This window comes from Agelaius tricolor, unplaced genomic scaffold (genome assembly GCF_023055355.1).
Source record: "Agelaius tricolor isolate 1412-34295 unplaced genomic scaffold, bAgeTri1.0.p SCAF_20, whole genome shotgun sequence".
NCBI classification, from domain to species: domain Eukaryota; kingdom Metazoa; phylum Chordata; class Aves; order Passeriformes; family Icteridae; genus Agelaius; species Agelaius tricolor.
In genome coordinates, this window is record NW_027269280.1 from 9,822,460 (window position 1) to 9,843,655 (window position 21,196).

Below are 21,196 nucleotides of genomic sequence, written 5' to 3' on the forward strand. Positions count from 1 at the left end.
CCCCAAAATCCCCTCTGACACGAGCACAGCCCCCAGCACAACTCCATGTCCCCTGTGTCCCCAAAATCCCCTCTGACACGAGCACAGCCCCCAGCATAGCTCCACCTTCCCTTGTCCCAGAATCCCCTCTGGAAGGTACCTTCTGTTCCAGGTGTGCCCTGCGCAGCGACACCCGTTGCTCCAGCTTCTGGAGTTCCCTTTCATGCTGTGCTTCTGTCTGCATCTTTATTTTGCTCTGGTAGGCGTTGAGCAGCTCCATCTCCTGCTGGAGTTGCAGTCTCAGGGCTTGGCATTCTGCTTCCTGGGCCTCGTCCAGCCGGAGCTGTGACAGCACAGGGAAAACAAGGCTCAAACAAACCCTGCTGGGAATTCCTCTGCTCCCACACAAGTCACAAACAACTCTTCCCAAAGCCACTGGTGTTGGTGGCAGAGGGAGGAAGCAGGAAAGGCTTCATGAGCCTTCATGAGCTGCTCTGCTCATAGTGAGGCAGAGCCCCAGAAGATCCAATCCTAAACCCCAGCACACCAGGGGAGCAGGGGACAGACATGTGTTCCACAGGACACTTATTCCAAGAGGGAAAGTGCCAGCTGACGTGTTGTTTAAAGAGTTTTGACAATTCAGTGGCTGGAGAAGTCCCCCCCAGGGTGCTGCCAGGCCCCAGAGCCCCCTGCACGTACCGCCTGCGAGGCCATCATCTCATTGATGCTCTGCTCGTACTGCTCGGCCAGGATGGCGAGCTTCCGTGTCTGCTCGTCCTTCAGGCTCTTCAGAATTGTCTTGTGCTCACTCTTTGGAGTTACTTCCAGCTGGTGATTCTTCAGTGCTTTGTACTGCTTAGTTTGCACTTTGCATGTGTCCTGGAACTGCTTTTTGATCTGCATTTCCATAGCCTGCCAAGGAAGGAACGACGTGAAGAGCACGAAGGGCTTTGGGAATGGAGAGGTCCACATGGGTGGGGTGGTGGGAACCACAGCTCCCCTGTGCATGCTTCCCACAGGCATTAACCAGCAGCAGCAGCTCAGACCCTGCTGCAGCCTGGCCAGGAACAGCACCCCCTCAGCCCAGGGCACTTCCCACTTCCTGCAGATCACCCAGCCCATCACCTGCCTCCCAAAACATATCTGCTTTTTCACAGCATCATTCCCCTTCCATGTCCTTCCCACTTCAACCTTGCACTATGTGGAGGCTGCAAACCTAGGAACCAACAAGGGTGTGACAGAGTGACAGTGATGTGCTTCTCTCTGGTGACCAGTGACCCCAGGGAACAGCTGGAGCTGTGTAAGGGAGGGTGAGGCTGAGTATCAGGGAAAGGTTCTTCCCCCAGAGAGTGCTGGGCACTGCCCAGGCTCCCCAGGGAATGGGCACAGCCCTGAGGCTGCCAGAGCTCCAAGGGCATTTGGAAAATGCCCCCAGAGATGCACAGGGTGGGATTGTTGGGGTATCTGTGCAGGGCTGGGATTTGGACTCGATGATCCCTGTGGGGCCCTTCCCACTCAGGATATTCTGTGACACTGGGAGGAGGAACATGCCTCTACCACAGAGAGCAGCTCAGAGGTCTGTTAGCACACTGGGCTGTGCACAGAGCTCAGCACACACTCACAGTGCTCTGTGTTCTCTCTGGACTCTGAAAGCACCACCAACCCCCTCTCATCATCATTCTAAGCTGACACCAGCGAGGGCCTGAACAACACACAGCTTGTCAGAAACAACTTCTCTAACGCTTTGCTTAGGACTGGACTATTTTACTACAGCCTCAATTAGCACAGCACTTAAAAAACTGTCTGTGTGCCCTGGGATATCCCAGCCCACAACTTCCCTTATCCAGAGCTGCTCTGTGCAAAGGGAGGGGATGCAAGGGAGAGCACAGGGAGTGGAGAGCAGTGGTCCCACAGCACGGGTGCTGCACAGAGGACAGAGGCTGGAGGAGGAGCAAGGAAAGCTGGCAGCACCTTCAGGTTCTTTGGTTGCTGCCGGAGCTCCATGAAGTGCTTCCTGTGCAGCTCCCGCTCGCGCCGCTTGTTGTACTCCAGCTGGTTCTCGAGCTCAGTCTGGTGCTGCAGCCGGATCAGGTCCATGCGCAGCTTCTGCAGCGTGTGCAGCTGCCGGTACTCCAGCTCCCGCGTGGACTCGTCGTGCCGGATCAGCATGGCGTGCTCCATCTCCTTCTGCGTCCGCTTCTTGTTCAGCTCCTGCACACACACACACACACACACAGAGCTGAGCGGGCAGCCCTGCTGCAGCTCCTGCCCACTGCTCTGCCAGCAGCAGGGATTGGTGTGTCACAGGGAAACACAAACCCAGCAGCGCCACGGGGATGCTAGGAGCAACCATTGAGTGACAACTGTCCATCCATCCATCCATCCATGCTAGGAGCGACACTGAGTGACCAACTGTCCATCCGTCCGTCCGTCCGTCCATCCATCCATCCATCCAAGGAGCGACCACTGAGTGACAACTGTCCGTCCATCCATCCATCCATCCATGCTAGGAGCGACACTGAGTGACCAACTGCCCCTCCATCCATCCATCCATGCTAGGAGCGACCACTGAGTGTCCAACTGTCCCTCCATCCCTCCATGCTAGGAGCGACCACCTGTCCATCCATCCATCCATGCTCGGAGTGACCACTGAGTGACCAACTGTCCATCCATCCATCCATGCTAGGAGCGACCACTGAGTGACCAACTGCCCCTCCATCCCTCCATCCATCCATGCTAGGAGCGACACTGAGTGACCAACTGCCCCTCCATCCATCCATCCATGCTAGGAGCGACCACTGAGTGACCAACTGTCCCTCCATCCATCCATCCATCCATCCATCCATCCAACCATCCATCCATGCTAGGAGTGACCACTGAGTGACCAACTGTCCATCCATCCATCCATCCATCCATCCATCCATCCATCCCAGGAGTGACCCTCCATCCATGCTAGGAGTGACCACTGAGATACCAACTGTCCGTCCGTCTGTCCGTCCATCCATCCATCCATGCTAGGACTAGGAGTGACCATTGAGTGACTGACCATCCATCCATCCATCCATCCATGCACCCACCCATCCATATGCCCGTCCATCCGTCCGTCCGTCCATCCATCCATCCATATGACCGACCGTCCGTCCATCCATCCATCCATCCATATGACCGACCGTCCGTCCGTCCGTCCGTCCATCCATCCATCCATCCATCCATCCATATGCCCGTCCATCCGTCCGTCCGTCCATCCATCCATCCATCCATCCATATGACCGACCGACCGTCCGTCCATCCATCCATCCATATGACCGACCGTCCATCCATCTATCCGTCCGTCCCATCCATCCCTCCCCTGCTCTGGGATGGCCCCGGGAGTCCCCAGCAGGTGGCACCAGGACCCCACACAAGCGCTGGGTGCCTGCAGAAACTCGCAGGAGCTTTCACTGAACACATCGCAGGTGCTCAGGGTGATGGAATTGGGGCTCTTGTCCGGTGTGAATTCCCCCGTGCCCCTGGTGGGTACTGGGAACGAGCTCCCCCCTCCATCCCCTGCACTAGAGTGGCCAAGCAGAGGTCGGTGGCTCTAACACCACCTCAGGTGAGAAGGTGAATTGCCCAGCTGGGATTTGGCCCAAGGTGCAGCTCATCTTTAAAACAAGACCGGTTTTGCAGGGCTCACCAAGAGCTCCTGCACAGGGTGTCCACAGTCTGGGATAACCTTCCCCAAGCCACACTCCCAGGAAGGGAAGGCAGCAGCTCCCTCCCTGATTACTGCACACATTTGTGTCTCAAGGTGTCAGCCCCACCCTGAGCAGCACGGAGCTGACTCCAGCTGTACCCCTCAGATGGCGCTGTGCATCCCTGACCCCGGCTCAGGTTACAGCCTCAGCCAGGCACAGCAGGGCTGCCCCACCCCACACCGTGCCCAGCCCAGGGCTGCCCCAGCCTAACGGGTTTCTGCAGGAAAAGCAAAAAAATGTAATTATCCTGAGCTGCTGCACACATGTGGTTATCCTGTTGTAACTCTCAAGAGGAGTTAAGAGTAACTCTCAACACCTGCAAACTTCAGCCCCTGTGGCTGCTACACCTGGGACAGGTTTGAGCTGAGAGGGTGGGGGAGGAAACAGGGCCAGGGTTTCCCTCTGCCCTCTTGGCCCTAAGGGTGTAGCAAGTGTTCACATGTAAGCAAAACTCGACCCTTGACAGCCAAGATTAAAATGTACAGGTACTGGTGTGCCAAAATGACTTCCCAAAGGCAGGTGGGGCACTGACCAGGCAGGGAGCTGTGGCACATGTGCCTTCATCCCAGGATAGCTCAGCCAGCCTCTCCCAAGCCTATTCCACACCGGATTTCTGTTCACACAGCATAGACACACACAGTCATTCCACTTCCCTCAAACACTTTCCCATTTGCACAAAAACAACATCTGTGGTTACTTAAAATATGGAAAACACATTTTGAAAGTGTTATTTACTTCAGGTGATCCAAGTAGTTAGTACTGGCACATTTGAACTAGTAGGGATGTAATTTTCAGGGAATAAAAACTCAGATCATTCTGAAAATTAGGTCTCTCATAAGAGCTTAAATGCAGGAGGTCAGAGGTGTGTTCCTGTTAAATGCCATGCCAGGTAACTGAACTCTGTTCTCATCCCTGCCACAGAGCTGACATGCTGGGACAAGGGGGCTCAAATCTGGATTTTTGGAGTCACTAGTTTTGAGGGTGCCTGTGTTGAGATATCTGGATCTCAGCAAAGCAGCTGAGCAGCCCCAGGCACATCTGGCTCCAAGGGCAGCAAAGCTCTGAACAAGTACAAATGATACTGGAAAGCCTGAGGATAGCAGGCCAAACACAATTGGAAAATTTTGACCACTTCTCACTCAGTTTTCTCTAAAACACCCTCTCATCTGACAGTCTTTATCCAAAAATAACATCCATGAAGAATTCAGATATTAAAATGATGGCCACAGGAGCATCTTCATGGGGAAACTCCTTCTCCAAAGTGGCATTAGACCACAGGCAGCCTTGAGGCAAGGGGCAAAAACCAACGAGGGGAATCAGGGTGTGAAGAGCTGCTCCTTGACAGCCCATATCCCCATCCCACAGCTCTCCCTACACCCCAAACTGGGGCAGGAACCCCAAACCCAACACTCAGGAGCTGGGATGAGGCATCAGAGGAGGGGCCCACAGGGTGCTTCTGTCTGCAGTCAACGCTGCCATCCCTCAACTGACCAAAGCAGCCACAGCTGCAGGGAAAGCCATTTCCCAAAACATATTTTGTTACATTTTTCTCAATTCTATTTATCAACTAGAAGCATGAAGACCTAAGTTCAGCCAAGACACGAAGCTAAAGCAGTTAAAACAGGCTGTGAGAGAAGTGAGGAGTGCCATACTTCCCGAATGTTCTGCTGCTCCATCTCGTGCCTCTTGATCATCGTTTTTCTCTTGAAGAATCGGCAGTTTTTGTCGTAGTAGAGTCTCTGCTGGCTGAGAAGCTGGGCCTCCTCTTCAGCCTGTGTGTGCTGCAGGTTCTCTTTGTGTTTGGATATCCTTTCTTGCTTCTCTTTCTTGGGTGTGCTGTGGTCCTCATTCATTTCCTGCAGGGTCAAAACAAGGCTTGCCTCAGCACCACAGTGACACAGGACATGGGGGACCTTGCTGGCTCCTCCTCTGCCATTCAGGCCATGAAAGGACACCAAAATCCCACTACAGAACCAGACCTATCACCTGGCCATGCTCAGCCCTGCTGCCCCTACAGCTGTACCAGGACCCACACCAAGAGTAGGAGGAAAAATGGCCACAGAGCTCCTTGATAATAATTTTCTCACCTTTACCTTAACAGCCAATTATTTTTGCAATATGGTGAAGACACTACTTAAATAATGCATTTTGGTACATACGAAGTTATTTCTCTTCCTAATTTATGTAAGTGATCACAGGGCATTTAGTCAAGGGACATTGAATGGCTGTTCTGATTACTTGAAAATAAAAAAAACAGATGAGGAGAAAGGGGAAGAAGAACTCTCTGTGAAGTCCCATTTTCCCTCATCACCCTTGGTTTCAAAGATTCTGCTCTACAGCAAATTGTGAAGGCACCTGTAGCCACCCTCACAAATTGTTCTGGAAATGCTGCCAGATGCTCCCAGCTCCTGAAAATTTACTTGCTGAGAATCCAAAATTTGCTTCCAAGCCTGACAGTATCCCTTAAACCCCTGGGCTGGCCCAGGTTTATCAAAACAAGAGGGTTTGTGTTCATTCCACACCCCTTCAGCCCTGAAATTGAGGGTTTCTTGCCTCTTTAATCTTTTCCTTGCAAAGCTTGTATTGTTTCTTCTGACTTTCTAAAAAGGTCGCCAGGTCTTTCTTTTGCTGAGCCAAAATCTGTTGCTGGAATTTCTTTTCATCTGCTGCAGCTGCCTTTGCCTGCAATGTACAGAGAGAGGAAAAAAATAACAATAAAAGAAGAAAAAAAGGTGAGTGAGCAGGTGCAGAATCCAGCACAAATTATTGCTGTGGTTTTTGATTTTTGGTCAGTCATTTTGGTGACTGTGCTAGACAAAGCCATGAGCACTCAGCCACAGAACAGCTGCTCACACAGAAAATGCTCACATAAGTCTGAGGGCTTCTTTGTGCTTCTCACCTCCCCACCAAAGCCACCCCAGAGGGCACAACCACACCAGTTTATTATGTGGATTAACGTGCTGATTTTTAGACTGAGTGACAGCTTTGTCACCCCCTCAGCTGAGGCAAAGCTCCCACCAAGGACCCCAGAGCCCCTTTTATGCAGCTGTGGCACTGTTGGATGCCAACAGAGTGCTCATCAGCCAGGAAGGTGACTGGAGGCTGCTCGAGGGAGCACAAGGTCACACAGAATCCCCAGGTTGGAAGAGACCTTTGAGATGATTGAGTTCCACCCAGCCTAACCTCAATTAAACCATGGCACTGAGTGCCATATCCAATCTTCTAAACACACCCAGGGATGGCGACTCCACCACCTCCCCTGGCAGACCATTCCAGTACTTTATGTAAAAACCTTTTTCCTAACATCCAACCTAAATTGCCCTGGGGGCAGTTTAAGACTTTGTCCTCTCGTTCTGCACCTCAGACCATGGGTTTGAGCAGCACCTCCCTTGGACACCTGGGTTCTCCTGTCCTCAGATCCTCCCAGCACTCACCTCCTTCTCCATCACAGCCACTTGCTTCTTGGCCAGCTTCTCCAGCTCAATGGACGAGTTGTTGGCGTGTGTCTCCACCTCCTTCTGCAGCTTGAGGCGGTGCTCGTCCATCTCGGCCTTCAACTTGTTCTCCAGGGCGATCAGCTGCTTCTGGTGCTGGCGCCGCATCCGCTTATATCCTGACATCTGTTCCCGCAGCTCGTTCTCCTGCTCATGCTCATGGATCTGTCTTGTAACCTGGGGGCAGGAACAGGGCAGCCAGTGCTCCATGGCCTTGCTTCCCACACAAGCTCACTGGGAGCCAGTGCTCCTCTCAGCAATCCATGGGTTTTGGAGGTGTTGCTGTTTGGTTTCACAAAGCCACAAGGTTTCTCTGTCCTAACTTTTAGCCCCCATCTTTTCCTGAGACTTTTATGTGTTTTCAGTAACACAGCTGAAAATGCCATATTACAAATAAAAGAAGTGACTTGTTACTTATTGATGCCTTCTGAAGGCTGCCTTCAGAGCAGAGACTAGATGGAGCTCAAGAATACAGACGAGATGGAGCTCAAGAATACAGACTAGATGGAGCTCAAGAATACAGACTAGATGGAGCTCAAGAATACAGACTAGATGGAGCTCAAGAATGGAGACTACATGGAGCTCAAGAATACAGACTAGATGGAGCTCAAGAATGGAGACTACATGGAGCTCAAGAATACAGACTAGATGGAGCTCAAGAATACAGACTAGATCGAGCTCAAGAATGCAGACTAGATGGAGCTCAAGAATAGAGACTAGATCGAGCTCAAGAATGCAGACTAGATGGAGCTCAAGAATACAGACTAGATGGAGCTCAAGAATAAAGTAGGGATTTATTAAGAGGCCTCAATAGATCCACCTTGGGCAACACAACCCAAAATGGCCACACAATGGATGGCCACTCACAAGATCCCTCACTTTTATAGGTTCTGGTCCATTTGCATATTTGAGTTAATTGGCCAGTTACAGCTTTAGCCCATGAAGTCCCATCCTTGTTTTTCTCTCTTCAGTCCCCATCCTTGTTTTTCTCTCTTCAGTCCCCATTGTTTATGCTCTTGGGTCTGAGATCTGGATCTGCTGCCCTTGGTCCCCAGCTAGAGAAGGAATTGCTGTGTCTTCCTGCTCTGTGAAGAGAGCTCACCATCCCCTAATATGAAACCTAGACTTAGACACTAAAGCAGAACAGAATCTGAAAAATATAAAAGCTAAACCCTGAGGCATCATTATCACTCCAGGACATGCTGAAGGAGATCTGGAAACAAAGGTGGCTGACAGAAAACATTCTTTAGACACCTTATACAGATGCAGGACTCAGATCCTTATTCAGATTCAACTTATTCAGATCCATGGACTCCCAAGAAGCAGCCAGAATCCCCCCAAACCCTCGTTCCTTCCTTCCTTCCTCCTCAAGTCACCCCCATGCCAATTCAATTCCTCAACATCTATTTTCTGCTATGAGGAGCCTCCTTCAAAATTTCCCCTTAAAATTCAAGATGATGGCAGACTGAGCTCATTCCTTCCCAGAATTGAAAGTTTTCTAACAAGGGAACGCTGTTCTGGAACTGTGTGCTCTTAACAAGATTGATCAGATGGTCTAAGCAGATTTTAAACCCTGCTCAGCTGAAACAAACTCACAAGTTCCACATTCATTTCCATGCCCAAGTGTATCCATGTGAAAAGAAGAAAAAAAAACCACCAACAGGCTGTGCCAAAAATGTTCAGAAGAAAATGCAAATGGTGATGCTTCCATTTCAAAAGAAGAAAAGTGTCCAAGACTGGTTTTTATTTTTTTGAAGACAGTCTCAGGAACTTATGAAGATTTGCTGATCATTTATATGACCTGAGAATCAAAAACTTGGTACGTGTGTGGAACTGCAGCCCCTGATTCTGTGCAAGGGGACCTTTGCTTTGCCACTTAAGTGTGAAGAGCTCAGGCCTTTGAAGGTGATCAGTGAAGCTTTATGAACCAAGAGTCCCTCCTGCAGCCTTCCTGATGGATTCCTCCACAGCAGCCCAAAAACTGGCCCCTGCTATGGTGCTGCTGTCATTTGAAGGCAGTTTTGTGGAGATTTTTGAAGTTCAGATGTAGGATGGGATACACCTACAGAGATGGGAAGGTCAGGTTCAACAGAAGAGCAGCTGCTTTAGGGAACTGCCATCCCAGTGCACTTGCTGGCTCCAGGGCTGGGAGGTGACAGGAAGCCAAGTCAGAGCTCCAAAATCAAGAGATGAACACCCTGACTGAGGTGACCCAAGGCAGGCAGCAAGTGCCACCTGTCTCAGGTTCAAATGACCCCCAAGACTTGGGAGGAGGGTGGAGAGGAACTCGGGAAGAGCCTCCCAAAGACTGCAGAGGAACCAAAGAACCAGCCTGAGCACAGCACTGTCACACTCAGGGTGACCAGTGAGGCTGAGTACCCACCCACCAGCTGGTGATGGACAAACCACTCCCTTCCTACAAGAAATTTCAGAGTGTCATTCTAGAGCAGGTTGGATTAAATACACCTCAGCCACTGGTGCAACAGAGCAGCCTGTACATGCTTGAGACACAATCAGATCCAAGGCAGCCACCAGGAGCATGTGGGATCGAAGGAATGACCACAGAAACACAAACACTGGGTGAGCCCTGTGTTCTGCTACAGCTCAAAAATCTTTTGGTTTTTCCTAGAGTACCAAGGACAGCAACACTTGGAAGAAGTTGGGAAGTGCTCACAGGAACTTGCACATTTCAGTCAAGTTCAGCAAGAATAAGATCTCTGCCAGAAGCTTCCAGGTAAGGAAAATTTCTCTGAGAATCCAAGTTAATGATAAGAGACAGATGCCAGGTAAGACAGGCAGACCACCAGCACTTCACACATGCCATTGACAACATTCAGTGACATCCAGCTGGGAGAGAACAGCCTTGGTCAGGCACTTGAAGAGAAATGGAGACCTGGGAGCCACCAGCTGCACCAGATCTTCCTGGATGTGCTATTTTTGGGGCCCAGCCCTTTTGTGAGCAATGGGATGTTCTGCACGGCACACTCCGTTCCCAGACGTTGGCAGAACAAAGCAAACAGCAAGAGCCTAAGAAAAAATGGATCTAAGGATCCTCCAGCAACTTTGCCAGTCTCCTTTGGTCTCATCTCTAATGAGATGTAGAATGTGCACTTGTTTTATTTACAGCAAAACTCATTAACTTTTATCCTTGTTTTTTTCCCTGTTCCTCTGCACCCCATTTCCAATTTTGCTCAGCTTTATCGTGACAAGAATTCCATCTTGGAAAGATTTCCCATGAAATCTAGGATATTTATCCCTAACAAAAGGATGCAATTGCTAATTACAAGCCTAGCTGATAAAGCCTTCCAGTCACAACAGAAGATGAGACATTAAAAAGTCAGAAGAAAACAAAAGCAGTGTCTCATCCTAAAGATGGGAGAGCAGATCAGCAGACTTGGTGGACATCTCATGGATTTAGTGTCCCTGTTCAGCAAACTCATGATAAAGACTCCATTTATCACCATAAGCTCCAGTCAAGCCCTACAGTCCTCAGGACAGTCTTCAAAGACAAAGTCTGCACATGGTGACCTCAGGGGTGGCAGAATGTGGCAGAAATGAACATTAGTGACTGAACATGCCCAGGTCAGTGCCAGAGAAGTCCTTCAGACTATGAATGAATCCAGGATTATGGTTTTAAAGATTAAACCCCTAATGAATGAACAGCTCCAGCAACCATTTTAACAAGAAATTTTGGGGATGTTTCAGTAATTACCCTTCTGGTGTTCTTAGGCAAAGACTTTTGGAACTCCATGTACTATTTGGAATATCCTGAGTGGGAAGGGCCCCACAGGGATCATGGAGTCCAAGCCCTGCCCTGCCCAGACCCCCCAGCAATCCCACCCTGGGCATCCCTGGGAGCATTGTCCAAGTGCTCCTGGAGCTCTGGCACCCTCAGGGCCGTGCCCATTCCCTGGGGAGCCTGGGCAGTGCCCAGCACCCTCTGGGGGAAGAACCTTTCCTGATCTCCAGCCTCAACCTCCTCTGACACAGCTCCAGCCATTCCTGGGTCCTGTCCCTGGTGACAGCAAGCAGAGATTGGAGCTGCCCCTCAAGAAGAAGCCCACAAACAATTCCTCAGATTATGATGAAGCAAAAGGTGATAACTACAAAATTTGTTCTCCATATAACCAGGAAATGTCAGGATCCTTCACACCAGAAAGCTGCAGTTTCCTGAAGCCCTCCCTGCAGCACACAACAATCAATCAGCTCATCAGGAGAACCAAAAACCTGTATGAACCAGAACAGCTTTCATTAAGGTATGACATTTTCTCAGTTTCTTATCTCTCTGCATCTTTGGCATACACAGAACTGAGAACAGAGATGTCTTTTCCAACCTACTCCCACAGACAGTTCATTTGCCATAAAATCCAAACTTTCTTTCACCCCTCCAAGATTTTAGCTTTACGTAAGGAAGTTGAGCTCACAACTTCTCCTCCAAACCAACAGCTGTTTAGAGTTCCTTGTTCTACACTGTTTATCCAAGATACTGAACCCTCTCCAAAAAGACAGGAGTTTTCACCTCTAGATAACTGAATTTCCAAGCTCCTCTGTGCTGGAGGAAGCAGAGCTCGGAGCAAAACACTGCCAGCTGCTTCTCACAGCAAGAGGAGATGAGAAAGAACAAGTCCAAAATTTTAGAGGAAAGGTCTACAAAGGCAGCAGCCAGATGAGCCCATTGGGAGAAACTCAACCCTGTGGAACAAAACATCAATGCTCCAGCAGAAGAGGGAACGGCTCCATGTGAAGGTGCCTGGCTCTGGAGCCCTGGTGCCATTTCCCTGGCCACATCCAGGGAATGCTGCTCCCATGGACACAGACACTTGGCTCTGCAGGCCCAGATGAGATCACATTGTTCTTTTGCTGGCATTTGGATTTCAAAGAGAACACCAAGGCCTTTGATAGAGTCCTCAGTGTCTGATCCTTCTATGGAATGAGATGTCACAGATGTGAGGGAGGAATCCTTCCCTGGGAGAGTGGCAGGCCCTGGCACAGGGTGCCCAGTGAAGCTCCTGGATCCCTGGCAGTGTCCAGGACCAGGCTGGACAGGGCTTGGAGCACCCTGGGATGGTGGAAGGTGTCCCTGCCCATGGCAGAGGGTGCAATGAGATGGGCTTTAAGATCCTTTCCAACCACCCCACTCTGGGATTCTATGAAGTTTTAACTACTTGATCATTGCCTTTGAAAACTGTAAAAGCAGCTGCTAAGGAGATGCATGGGGAAGGGGGGACCTAAGGAGTCAAGCTTGAAAGACACCCAGAAGTGCAGATCAATGCATCTCTGAAGAGATTAAAAAAAAAAAGCTTTCCCTTGAAAACATTGAGAGGTGTAGTCTCATCAACATGCAGAACCTCTGCCCTCCTTTTCAAACAACAGCTTGCTGAGCTTCAAGAGATTCCTGGTTGTAACTTTTAATTTATGCATCACTGATAATCTGAGAAATAATATGGAGATGTAGGTGCCTGGTCTCTGCCATTTCAGATGGCAACTTTTACTCCAACAGCAGAAATATGCAGGGTATTTTCCACCACTGTTCCAGGTAAGTGATGGTTACTGCTACCACACAAAACTGATTAAAGAGAAAAGTGGTCCAGGAAAAAAATGACTACTAAAATTGCTGATTGAATTATGACCCAAGTTAAGCTCCTTCATCTTTCTTACTCACATTTTCTGATTTTCATGATTTTCTTTAATCTGAGCAATATTAAAGCACTACTGCAAGACTCAAAAGGGGACATGCACAGCCTGTTTCTTTGTGGAGAGTTCATTTGACTATTTTCTCTGGAGATCTGTCCAGTTTCCCTCATATTCACATGATGCTTTTGCAGAGTACCAGGGCAAGGGAATCACTCTCCAAACCACTGGGTCACCTGGAGTGCTCAGCTGTCTAACACAAGTTCCTCTGTGACCTCTGCACTCCCTGAACTGCTTCAGCTTGTTTTTGGAAAGAGATCCAACTTGAACTTGGGATTACTTTAAGGAATGCCAGTCTTACCTCCATCTGCAATATCCTGATCTATGGGGAGAAGAGCAAGGACTTGAGGGCCCCAGGTCCTGGGCTGCACCAGGAGGAACAGCTGTGGAGTGAACAGCCCCAGACTTGGTGCTTTTCTTCTAAAAACACTGCCCTGGTCTCAATGTTGGGGGGTGGATTTAGGCAAATCCCATGAAAGGAAGCTTTAACACCCAAATATCATCCCATATAATTGAATTTGGGGCCAGAACTCTCATTTTTGATTCTCTGCAATACAGGCCACCTGATGCTCCCAACTGCACAACCTTTCTGTGCAGGAAGATGCTCCCAGCTGCTGAGAAATGGGAAGCAGCCAGCATGTAGGGAACCATCACAGATTGCTGGTTTGCTTGTTGTCAACCCCTGTGGGACCCTGGGCACCCATTCACACATGAAAAATCTGTTCCAGCTGCCATTGAAAGAGTAAATTAACACAGAGAGATGAATAAAGCCTGAATTTCTGGGCTTGCACTACAAATTCCAGGCATGTTCAGGTCCTTCTCCCCATGCCAGTTCCATGGCTGACCTTGCCCTTCCCACAAATACTGGACAGGGAAGCAGGAAGAAGTTCTCCCTTGGCCAGAGGAGCATCCAGCACCTCTCCCACTGACATCATCTAGGACCTGAATGGTGACAGTGATAAAAAGTGCTCCAACACAAGCACTGGCACCCTGATTCTGTGCAATGGGTTTAAACTTTTATTTTTCCCCCCTAGATTTCCATTTCAGAACATGAAGAGGTGAGAATGGAAGATTATTAAAGGGAAAGCTCATCACCATGAAATATTCCTGTGGCAAACTCAGGGGCAGTTCTGCCCCACCACACAACCTCAGAAGCAAGGACACACCAACACCTCCTGGAGTGCCCAGCTTGGTGTGTTGGGATCTTCCCTCTACACTGGGAAGGGGAGATGTGTGTGTATGATGGGGATAACAAAGCATGTTCCACAGAAAACCCAAAAAAGAGAAGCTCTCCAAAAATCTTTCCATCTTCCCCACTCAAAAAGAATTTTATCTTTATCATCACTTGGTCATTGAAGCAGAGAGATTCAGCAAATCCAAGTGAGGGAGGAATGAAGGCAGACACAATGCCAGCCCCACAGGAGGCTGCCATGGGATTTAGGAGTGACCTTGGGAAATCAGCTCTTCCCCAGAGCTCAGGGACCTGGGAACCCCTCACAGCCCATATTTTCATTGGCTCCCAAAGGGGCCTGGCCATGCAATCCCTTCAAGCCACCCAAGCAGCCCAGGGGTGACATTTCCAGGGAAGACAGGAGTTGTGGGCTCTGCTGCTGAAGGCAGGCCACAAGGTGCAGCAGCTTTGCACAGGGAGTAAAAGAACATGAATATATTCATCACACATATCAATTTATCAATGAAATTGTATGTCTGGAGTATGATACATGAGTCATTCATTATTTCTGCCCTCCAGCCAACCTAACTGGGTCCCACTTTTATCTGCTCAGTGCAGGCAGTAGAAGAGCTGGCACTACACTGGGTGAACACACACACACAAAAAGGAAAAATTCCCAGGGCAGAGGGTCTCCAGGAGAGCAGGGATCCTGCCCCTGTCAGGTGTGCTGCATGAAGTCCTCTAACACACACATTTCTAGGTCACTTTAAACTGGGGGGAGCAGGGGACACCAGCCTGGGGGGCACTCAGGGTATGGGCACCCAGAAATACACCTGCAAAAGATGGGATTCAGATGCTCTCGGGAAGCATCTGGACAGAATCCCGAATGCCACAGCATCATTCTAGATTTTAACAGCAGCAGCAACAATCATACAGAAAAAAAATTGGGCTGCTGGCACTGCTGCTTGCCTCCAGTCACCAGCTTCAGCTGTGGTCACACACACACACACACACAGAGGCACACCCCTGCCCTGTGCATGCAAGAAGGAGTGGGAAGCGATTCTGGGGATGCAGAAATGGTGGTCTGGAAGGAGAACCCCCATGGTGGAGGCAGGAGGGAGCGGGAAGGGGAGGGCTCGCTGGTGTCATTTCGGGGTTGGTCCAGGATGATGTCATAGCACTGAGCGAGTGCCATGGCCAAACCGTGGGCACTTTCTAACGCTCCCCGTCCATCTGACCTCTAATACCAGCGGGCTGAAATATTGAGCAGGACATTGGTTTTCCCTGTGAAGGGCCATTTTTCACCGCTGTCCCTGGAAAAGGCTGCTCCCAGCCCGGGTGGATGCGGGGTGGGGGAGGCGGCACACAACTAACTCTTCCGGCACACACCCCTTTCCCTACTACAAAGGCATCCACAGCAATCACATTTGCAATAGTACAAATCTTGATGGATTCATCCCATCCCCCTCCCCTTTGTAAGCCCACAGTCCGCTGTAAACCCTCTCTCTCTCTCTCCCTTATCGCAGCCCAGCAATCCTTCCAAAGGATCAGGCTGGAAAATGCAGTCACGGTACAGTTGCTTGAAATAAATGAATGAATGAAATAAAAAAATAATAAAAAAAAAAACACCAGGCAGCAGCTCAGGGCGGGCAGCAGCGATCTTATTGTTCCCAAACCCATCTGCATCTGCATCTCCACGGCGTTCCAGCAGCTCTCACACCCCTCACACACTCTTAATGCACATGCAGATAAATATATTAACAAAAGGGACAGGTGGGAAATGGAGGGGTGGGGTGGGAAATGAAGATGATATTAACTTCACCCAGGAAGGTGGTCTATCTCACACTGGAAATGCACCGAGAAATTAAACATATTTCACATTTACATCTCACACACACACACACAGAGGTAAAATCTCTTTCAGTGCAATATCCAGTTGCTATGCCAACAGCACCAACAGCACGGAGGGATGGCAGCGAGGGGCTGGGGAGCGGGGTGGGGTGGGATGGGGTGGGGTGGGATGGGGGCTCTTACCAAAGATGCTGATTTGATTGTGGCAAAGCGCTCTCGGTTCCGGTAGTGGAGGGCCTGATTCTGCACTGACTGGGTAGGCCGCACCTCAGGCCTGCGATCCCTGTGGCCCACCTCATCCCTTATAAATACATGATCCTGCAGAAATGGATAAAAACAAGGAGAAAGTCCGGCTGTGCTCTTCCCGCGGCGGCTGCCTCTCTCTCACCCCTCTGTCTGCACAAGCGCGGCTGTAGGAGAGGCATAGTTCAGCTCTCTGCTTAGCCCCGGCAGCTCCCACCGTACAAAATGAATAAGCAACACATTGCAGCTCGGCTCGGCGCGTCAGCTGATCGCGAGCAGGATGCCTCCGAATCCCTGGATCGGGCTGCCTTTTTTTTTTTTTTTAATCTCCTTCTTTTTTTTTTTTTTTTTTTTAAACCTCCAGTATTACATATGTGCCAGAAAAAAGCGAGGCGGGAGCAGGAAGCGGAGCAGGGCGGTCGGAGTCCTCGGGAAGGTCGGGTTCAAGCACTGCAAGCCAGCGATCCCGGTGAAAACGTGATTCCCATGTCTAGGCACGGAGATCCTGTTCCCTTTTAACACCACAGCAACATCCTGCCTCATTCCCTTTGCCCAGCGCCGTGTCCTCGATAGGGTTTCTTTGTCCCTCGTTTGCTATCTGCTGTGGGGGACGAGCATCCTGGCTAAATCCACGGCAGGCTGGAGAGCACCAGGAAAGCCTCCGTGACCACTCAGGGATCCTGCTTTCCAGTCATGATCCTGCACAGTTCTAGCACTTTCTCTCCACAGCCCACAAAGGATTTTTTTTTTTTTTTCTTTTTAAAGCAACAGCTCCCAGGTTTTAGCAGGAATGGTTCCTAGTGCAGCTTCCCCTCTGCTCCCTGGCAGGCTCTGCCAGGAGAGGCTGTGCCCTTCCCAAATGGCACAGGCAAATTTGGGAGTGGAACAAAGCTCCAGGAGAAACCCTCCTCAGAAATTCCAGCAGAAAATCCACATCACCACGGTTTTCCCAATGGGAATGGTGACTGCCAACAGTCAGCACAGCTGCAGGCTGCATCCTGGGGATGGAGTAGCCTCTGGACACCCGGCACACCCCGCTCCTGCCCGGCCACACTGGCATCCACCAGTGTCATGACTCCCATCCTCAATCTCCAGCTCCTAAATCCTCTCAGGAAGACTGAGATTCTCTTCCTGAATTAAATCAAGTTTCCAGTTCTTTGGGGTGCAAAATAAAGGCTGCCAATGCCTAGAAAGCCCTTGCAGGGAAGAGCTGCCTCCATGAGCAGGAGCAGCTCTGCCACCCTGCCATGGTGCAGCAGACAGCAGGAAGGTCAGAGAGCCCCACAGGAAGAATCCATGGAATGGTGTGTCCATCAGGACACTGCTGTCATCCCCATGCTCCTTTCCCACCCCACAGACACCTGGTTTTCCCCTCTGCTGGCCTCCATTTCCAGCTGCTTCTCACCCACACCCACACACACTCAGCCCTTTTCAATAGGACTCTGGAAATGAGTTCAAGCAAAAGCCAATTAGGTGCAGAAATGCTGATATTAGGAGATGAACACCACATTGATTAACAGTGTTTTTACCCCAAAACCTTTCCTTATCCTTCCTTTGAGCACTCCCAGTCCATGCTCACCTTTCCCTTGCCTTTGCTCAGTGCCCAAGGCCACCACAGAGCCAAGCCTGCACCAGCTCCTCTACACCCACACAAGGCACACAGAATGAGCCAAAACAGCTAAAAAGAAGAGTCCTCCACATAGATATGGAGAGTCATAAAAGCTGCAGTTTTATTTTATACTGGACATCCTTATAGTGGGCATTTGTGGCACTGTCTGACAGGAAAGGCAGTGAGACCACAAGAGAAATCACTGAAAATTGGGCTGATCTGATTTCCAACTTGTGCACATTGGTGTGACAGGCAGAGCTCTTGGACTTGCCCACATTCCTGAGAAAGGCACATGTGAGGCTCTAGAACAGCCATCTCCAGAAGATCCTGGTTAAACATTTAAAGTCCAACAGCATCTCTCACTTTAATCTGACTCTCAGCCTCACCAGAGGGATCCCAAACCCTGTAGTGAAGATCTACCCCAAACTCACCCACCTGAACCACTGAGGAAACACCAGGAGCCACCAGTGCTGTGCTCCAGCCATGAAATGAAGCTGGGGACAGGACAAATGTCACCCCTGGTCACACACAGAGCCTGCAGCAGCACCTGGGAGTGCACAGGGTTCCCAAAAGCCTAAGCAATACCCCAATCCCTGCATCATCTTCCTTCTCTCCATTATGTTGGCATGGCAAATATCCAGAGAAGCTGCAAATCACTGAAAAAAAAACCCCCAACATTTGTAAAATGGGCATTCAGACTTTCCAGAATGCTCCAAAACACCACCTAAAATAACAAGTTTAAGTTGTAATTGCTTTTTCTACTGGAAAATGAATCTGTGATTTACTTTTTGTTATCTAAGAGGTGGATTTTTAGAGGGCAGAGTGTCACCCTGGTCTTGTTTTATGGGATCTCTGGTTACCTCAGTGCACATGAGAAGCTCAGAGCAGAATTAAATTGCCCTTCAGGAATGTGAATTAACCACATTCTGCATTTCAAACTCAGCTGGGCAAGGAATGGGAAAATTCCTTTGCAACTGAGCAAGCCAAAGGACCAATTTCAAGGGGACAAAAAACTCAGCTGGTAGGAGAAATAAATCTCTGAGTAGCCACATCTCCATCAGCCTTCCTCAGATGAGGTGACTGATGACAAACATGTCCCCACAAACCTAGAAAAACAGGATTTTGCTACTTTTATTTTAAAACTAAATTCTTCTTCTCCTAAAAACTTGATAAGAGACACTGCAGTTGTAACTGTTGGCACAAATAAGGAAATTTTGTTTCCAACTTTTAGCTTCAGACGAGTGGGAAACAAAGACACAAAATTGGCACCTCGGCTCATGGCACCCAAGAAAGAAAATCTGACTGAAGGCATCCCAGAAACTCACCAAGTTTGGATCAGGGTACCTCAGCCCCAAATCTGCATTTCAAACCCTGGTTTGTTTTTAAAGTAAAGTATCTTCTATATACATTTCATTTCCCACCTGTTTTCTGTGGTTTTCTTGCAATATTTACCTTAAGGATGCAACTTTAGGCATGCTCAGCTCATAACTCATTAAAATCCTTTTCTTCAGGGCCAACAATCCAGAATCTTCAACTTCCTACTCAAGGAATCATTTGTTCTTCTGACTGTATCATGCACATGAACAGTTTTCAGGTTGATCCAAACAAAGGGGGGATTTGGCTGGGACATTGCCAGGACAAAACCATTCTCAAATATTAAACAGAATTATCTGACAGGAGCTGGTGGAGCTTCCAGTGGTGCTCCCAGCTGGATCTGAATGGCTGCTCCTGTGAACTGTCTGAGCACCTCACAATGACTTGGTGTCAAGCCATGAGCTCAAAATCCAACACAGAGTGGGTTTTGCTCTGAGTCCCATCCCAGTTCTACCACACACTGGCTTTTCATCCTTCTCCTCACTGAAAAAAGGCCTTTGCCATCCAAATTCTGCCCAGCCCAAAGCTGGGACACCTCCACCTTCTCCCCAGGAAGAACACTCCCTTTCCCATTGGGTTTTTTGCTATGCACACCAAATAAAACTTCCAGAAACACAGGAGGACTCATTAACTGCTGCCAGTCTCCTAGACAAACAGGAAAGGCAATTTCCAAGCCACACTAAAGACTTCCATGGAATTGCAGCAAATCCCTTTGTGCTTTCTAGGAATTTAAAGAGCAAGGAAAACAACAATGTGGCACCATTTGTCTTAATACACTGCTTTAAGTGCCTTGATAATCAACAGGGAGGTTTAAGCTCTCTCCATGCACAAAATTCCTCACAAATGCTGAAATTAATTGGAGCAGCAACAGGAGATGTGCACAGGTTAATTTACAGGATCTGGGAAGTCACTCAAGTTGCAGCAGTTATTGTAAATATACTTTATTATTGCAGAGATTGGGTGAGAATTTGTGATGATCAACTACAAAGATCCTCTTTTCCATCTTTTTGTTATAAACCAGATCTTAATCACAAGTTTTCCCTGACATTTTACTGCCCAAGTTTCAGAAAGCACTGATGATTTTAAGATTGAAGCAAGAAACAGCAACAGCTGAGTACTGCAGTTGAAAAAAACCAATATTGTACTGGCTTTTTGTTTAGATTAAAAGATTACAACATCTTATTATTATAGTTTTGCAGAAATAAAATAACAATAAATTCATTGAGGACAATGAAATAATATTTCTGGGAAGCCACCTGTGCCCACAGTGCTGAACAAAACAGGTGACAAAACATCTCTGATGCACCAGCTGATGCCTACACTCACTTTATTGTCTTACTCTGGGAGCCAAAAATCTTTATCCTCATTTTTAAGATGAATTAACTGATATTTATCTGATTTTAAAATCTGGGTTATGTGTCTTTGAAGCACAGTGTACTTGAAGTTTTACTCCCTGCCCCATTTTGTCATTTTTTGGGGCTCTCAGGTACAATTGGGTTTGTATCAGAGCCATCACTTACTCTTCAGCTCCCAACCTGTGCAGCTGAAAACTCCTGAAGGGAGATGGATGTGACAATGGGTATCCATAGGCAAGATGCCCCTTGCATGGAGTAGCAGAGTGAGTTAATGTATTCAGAAGAGAGTTCTTACACTGGACATACTCAGATGCACATGGAGGAGCTCACCAACCTGCACAAGGGCAAGGAAAACTTCCTCATCCAAGCCAGAGATCTGAATTTCCTGAAAAGAATATGCTGGTGATTAAGGTGTCCTCCTGAGGGAGCAGGGTTTGATCCCAAGGATGGGCTCCCTGCCTCAGTAGCTCACTGATTACCACTGATTGACATTTTTTTCCTCCCAGGACTTCAGGACACAGCTATAAACTAAATAACACAAAAAGCTCCACATTTAATTATGGCTTGTTATTATTTTCAATATTTTGGAGATTTTTCTTCCAGCCTAACAGGTGGGAGTCACTTTTGTTTTGAGTACAAGTTTAAAACCATGGACCTCTGCTGTGCTGTGGGAGGGTTTTTTTCCCACAGAG

The 21,196-nt window shown here is 48.8% G+C and overlaps 1 protein-coding gene across 4 annotated transcripts in view; it reads right to left on the reverse strand.

Moving 5' to 3' along the window:
* The window catches only part of TAOK3 (TAO kinase 3), a 79,013-nt gene that overhangs the window by 2,083 nt on the left and 55,734 nt on the right, over window positions 1-21,196 (reverse strand). For all 4 annotated transcript variants that reach the window (XM_071445472.1, XM_071445471.1, XM_071445475.1 and 1 more), the window contains 7 exons: window positions 16,107-16,241; window positions 7,151-7,387; window positions 6,270-6,398; window positions 5,369-5,572; window positions 1,951-2,190; window positions 679-891; window positions 140-322 (listed from right to left, as the gene is read on the reverse strand). In XM_071445472.1, coding sequence (XP_071301573.1) covers window positions 140-322; window positions 679-891; window positions 1,951-2,190; window positions 5,369-5,572; window positions 6,270-6,398; window positions 7,151-7,387; window positions 16,107-16,241 — 1,341 coding nt within the window. The remainder of the gene's footprint in view (window positions 1-139; window positions 323-678; window positions 892-1,950; window positions 2,191-5,368; window positions 5,573-6,269; window positions 6,399-7,150; window positions 7,388-16,106; window positions 16,242-21,196) is intronic.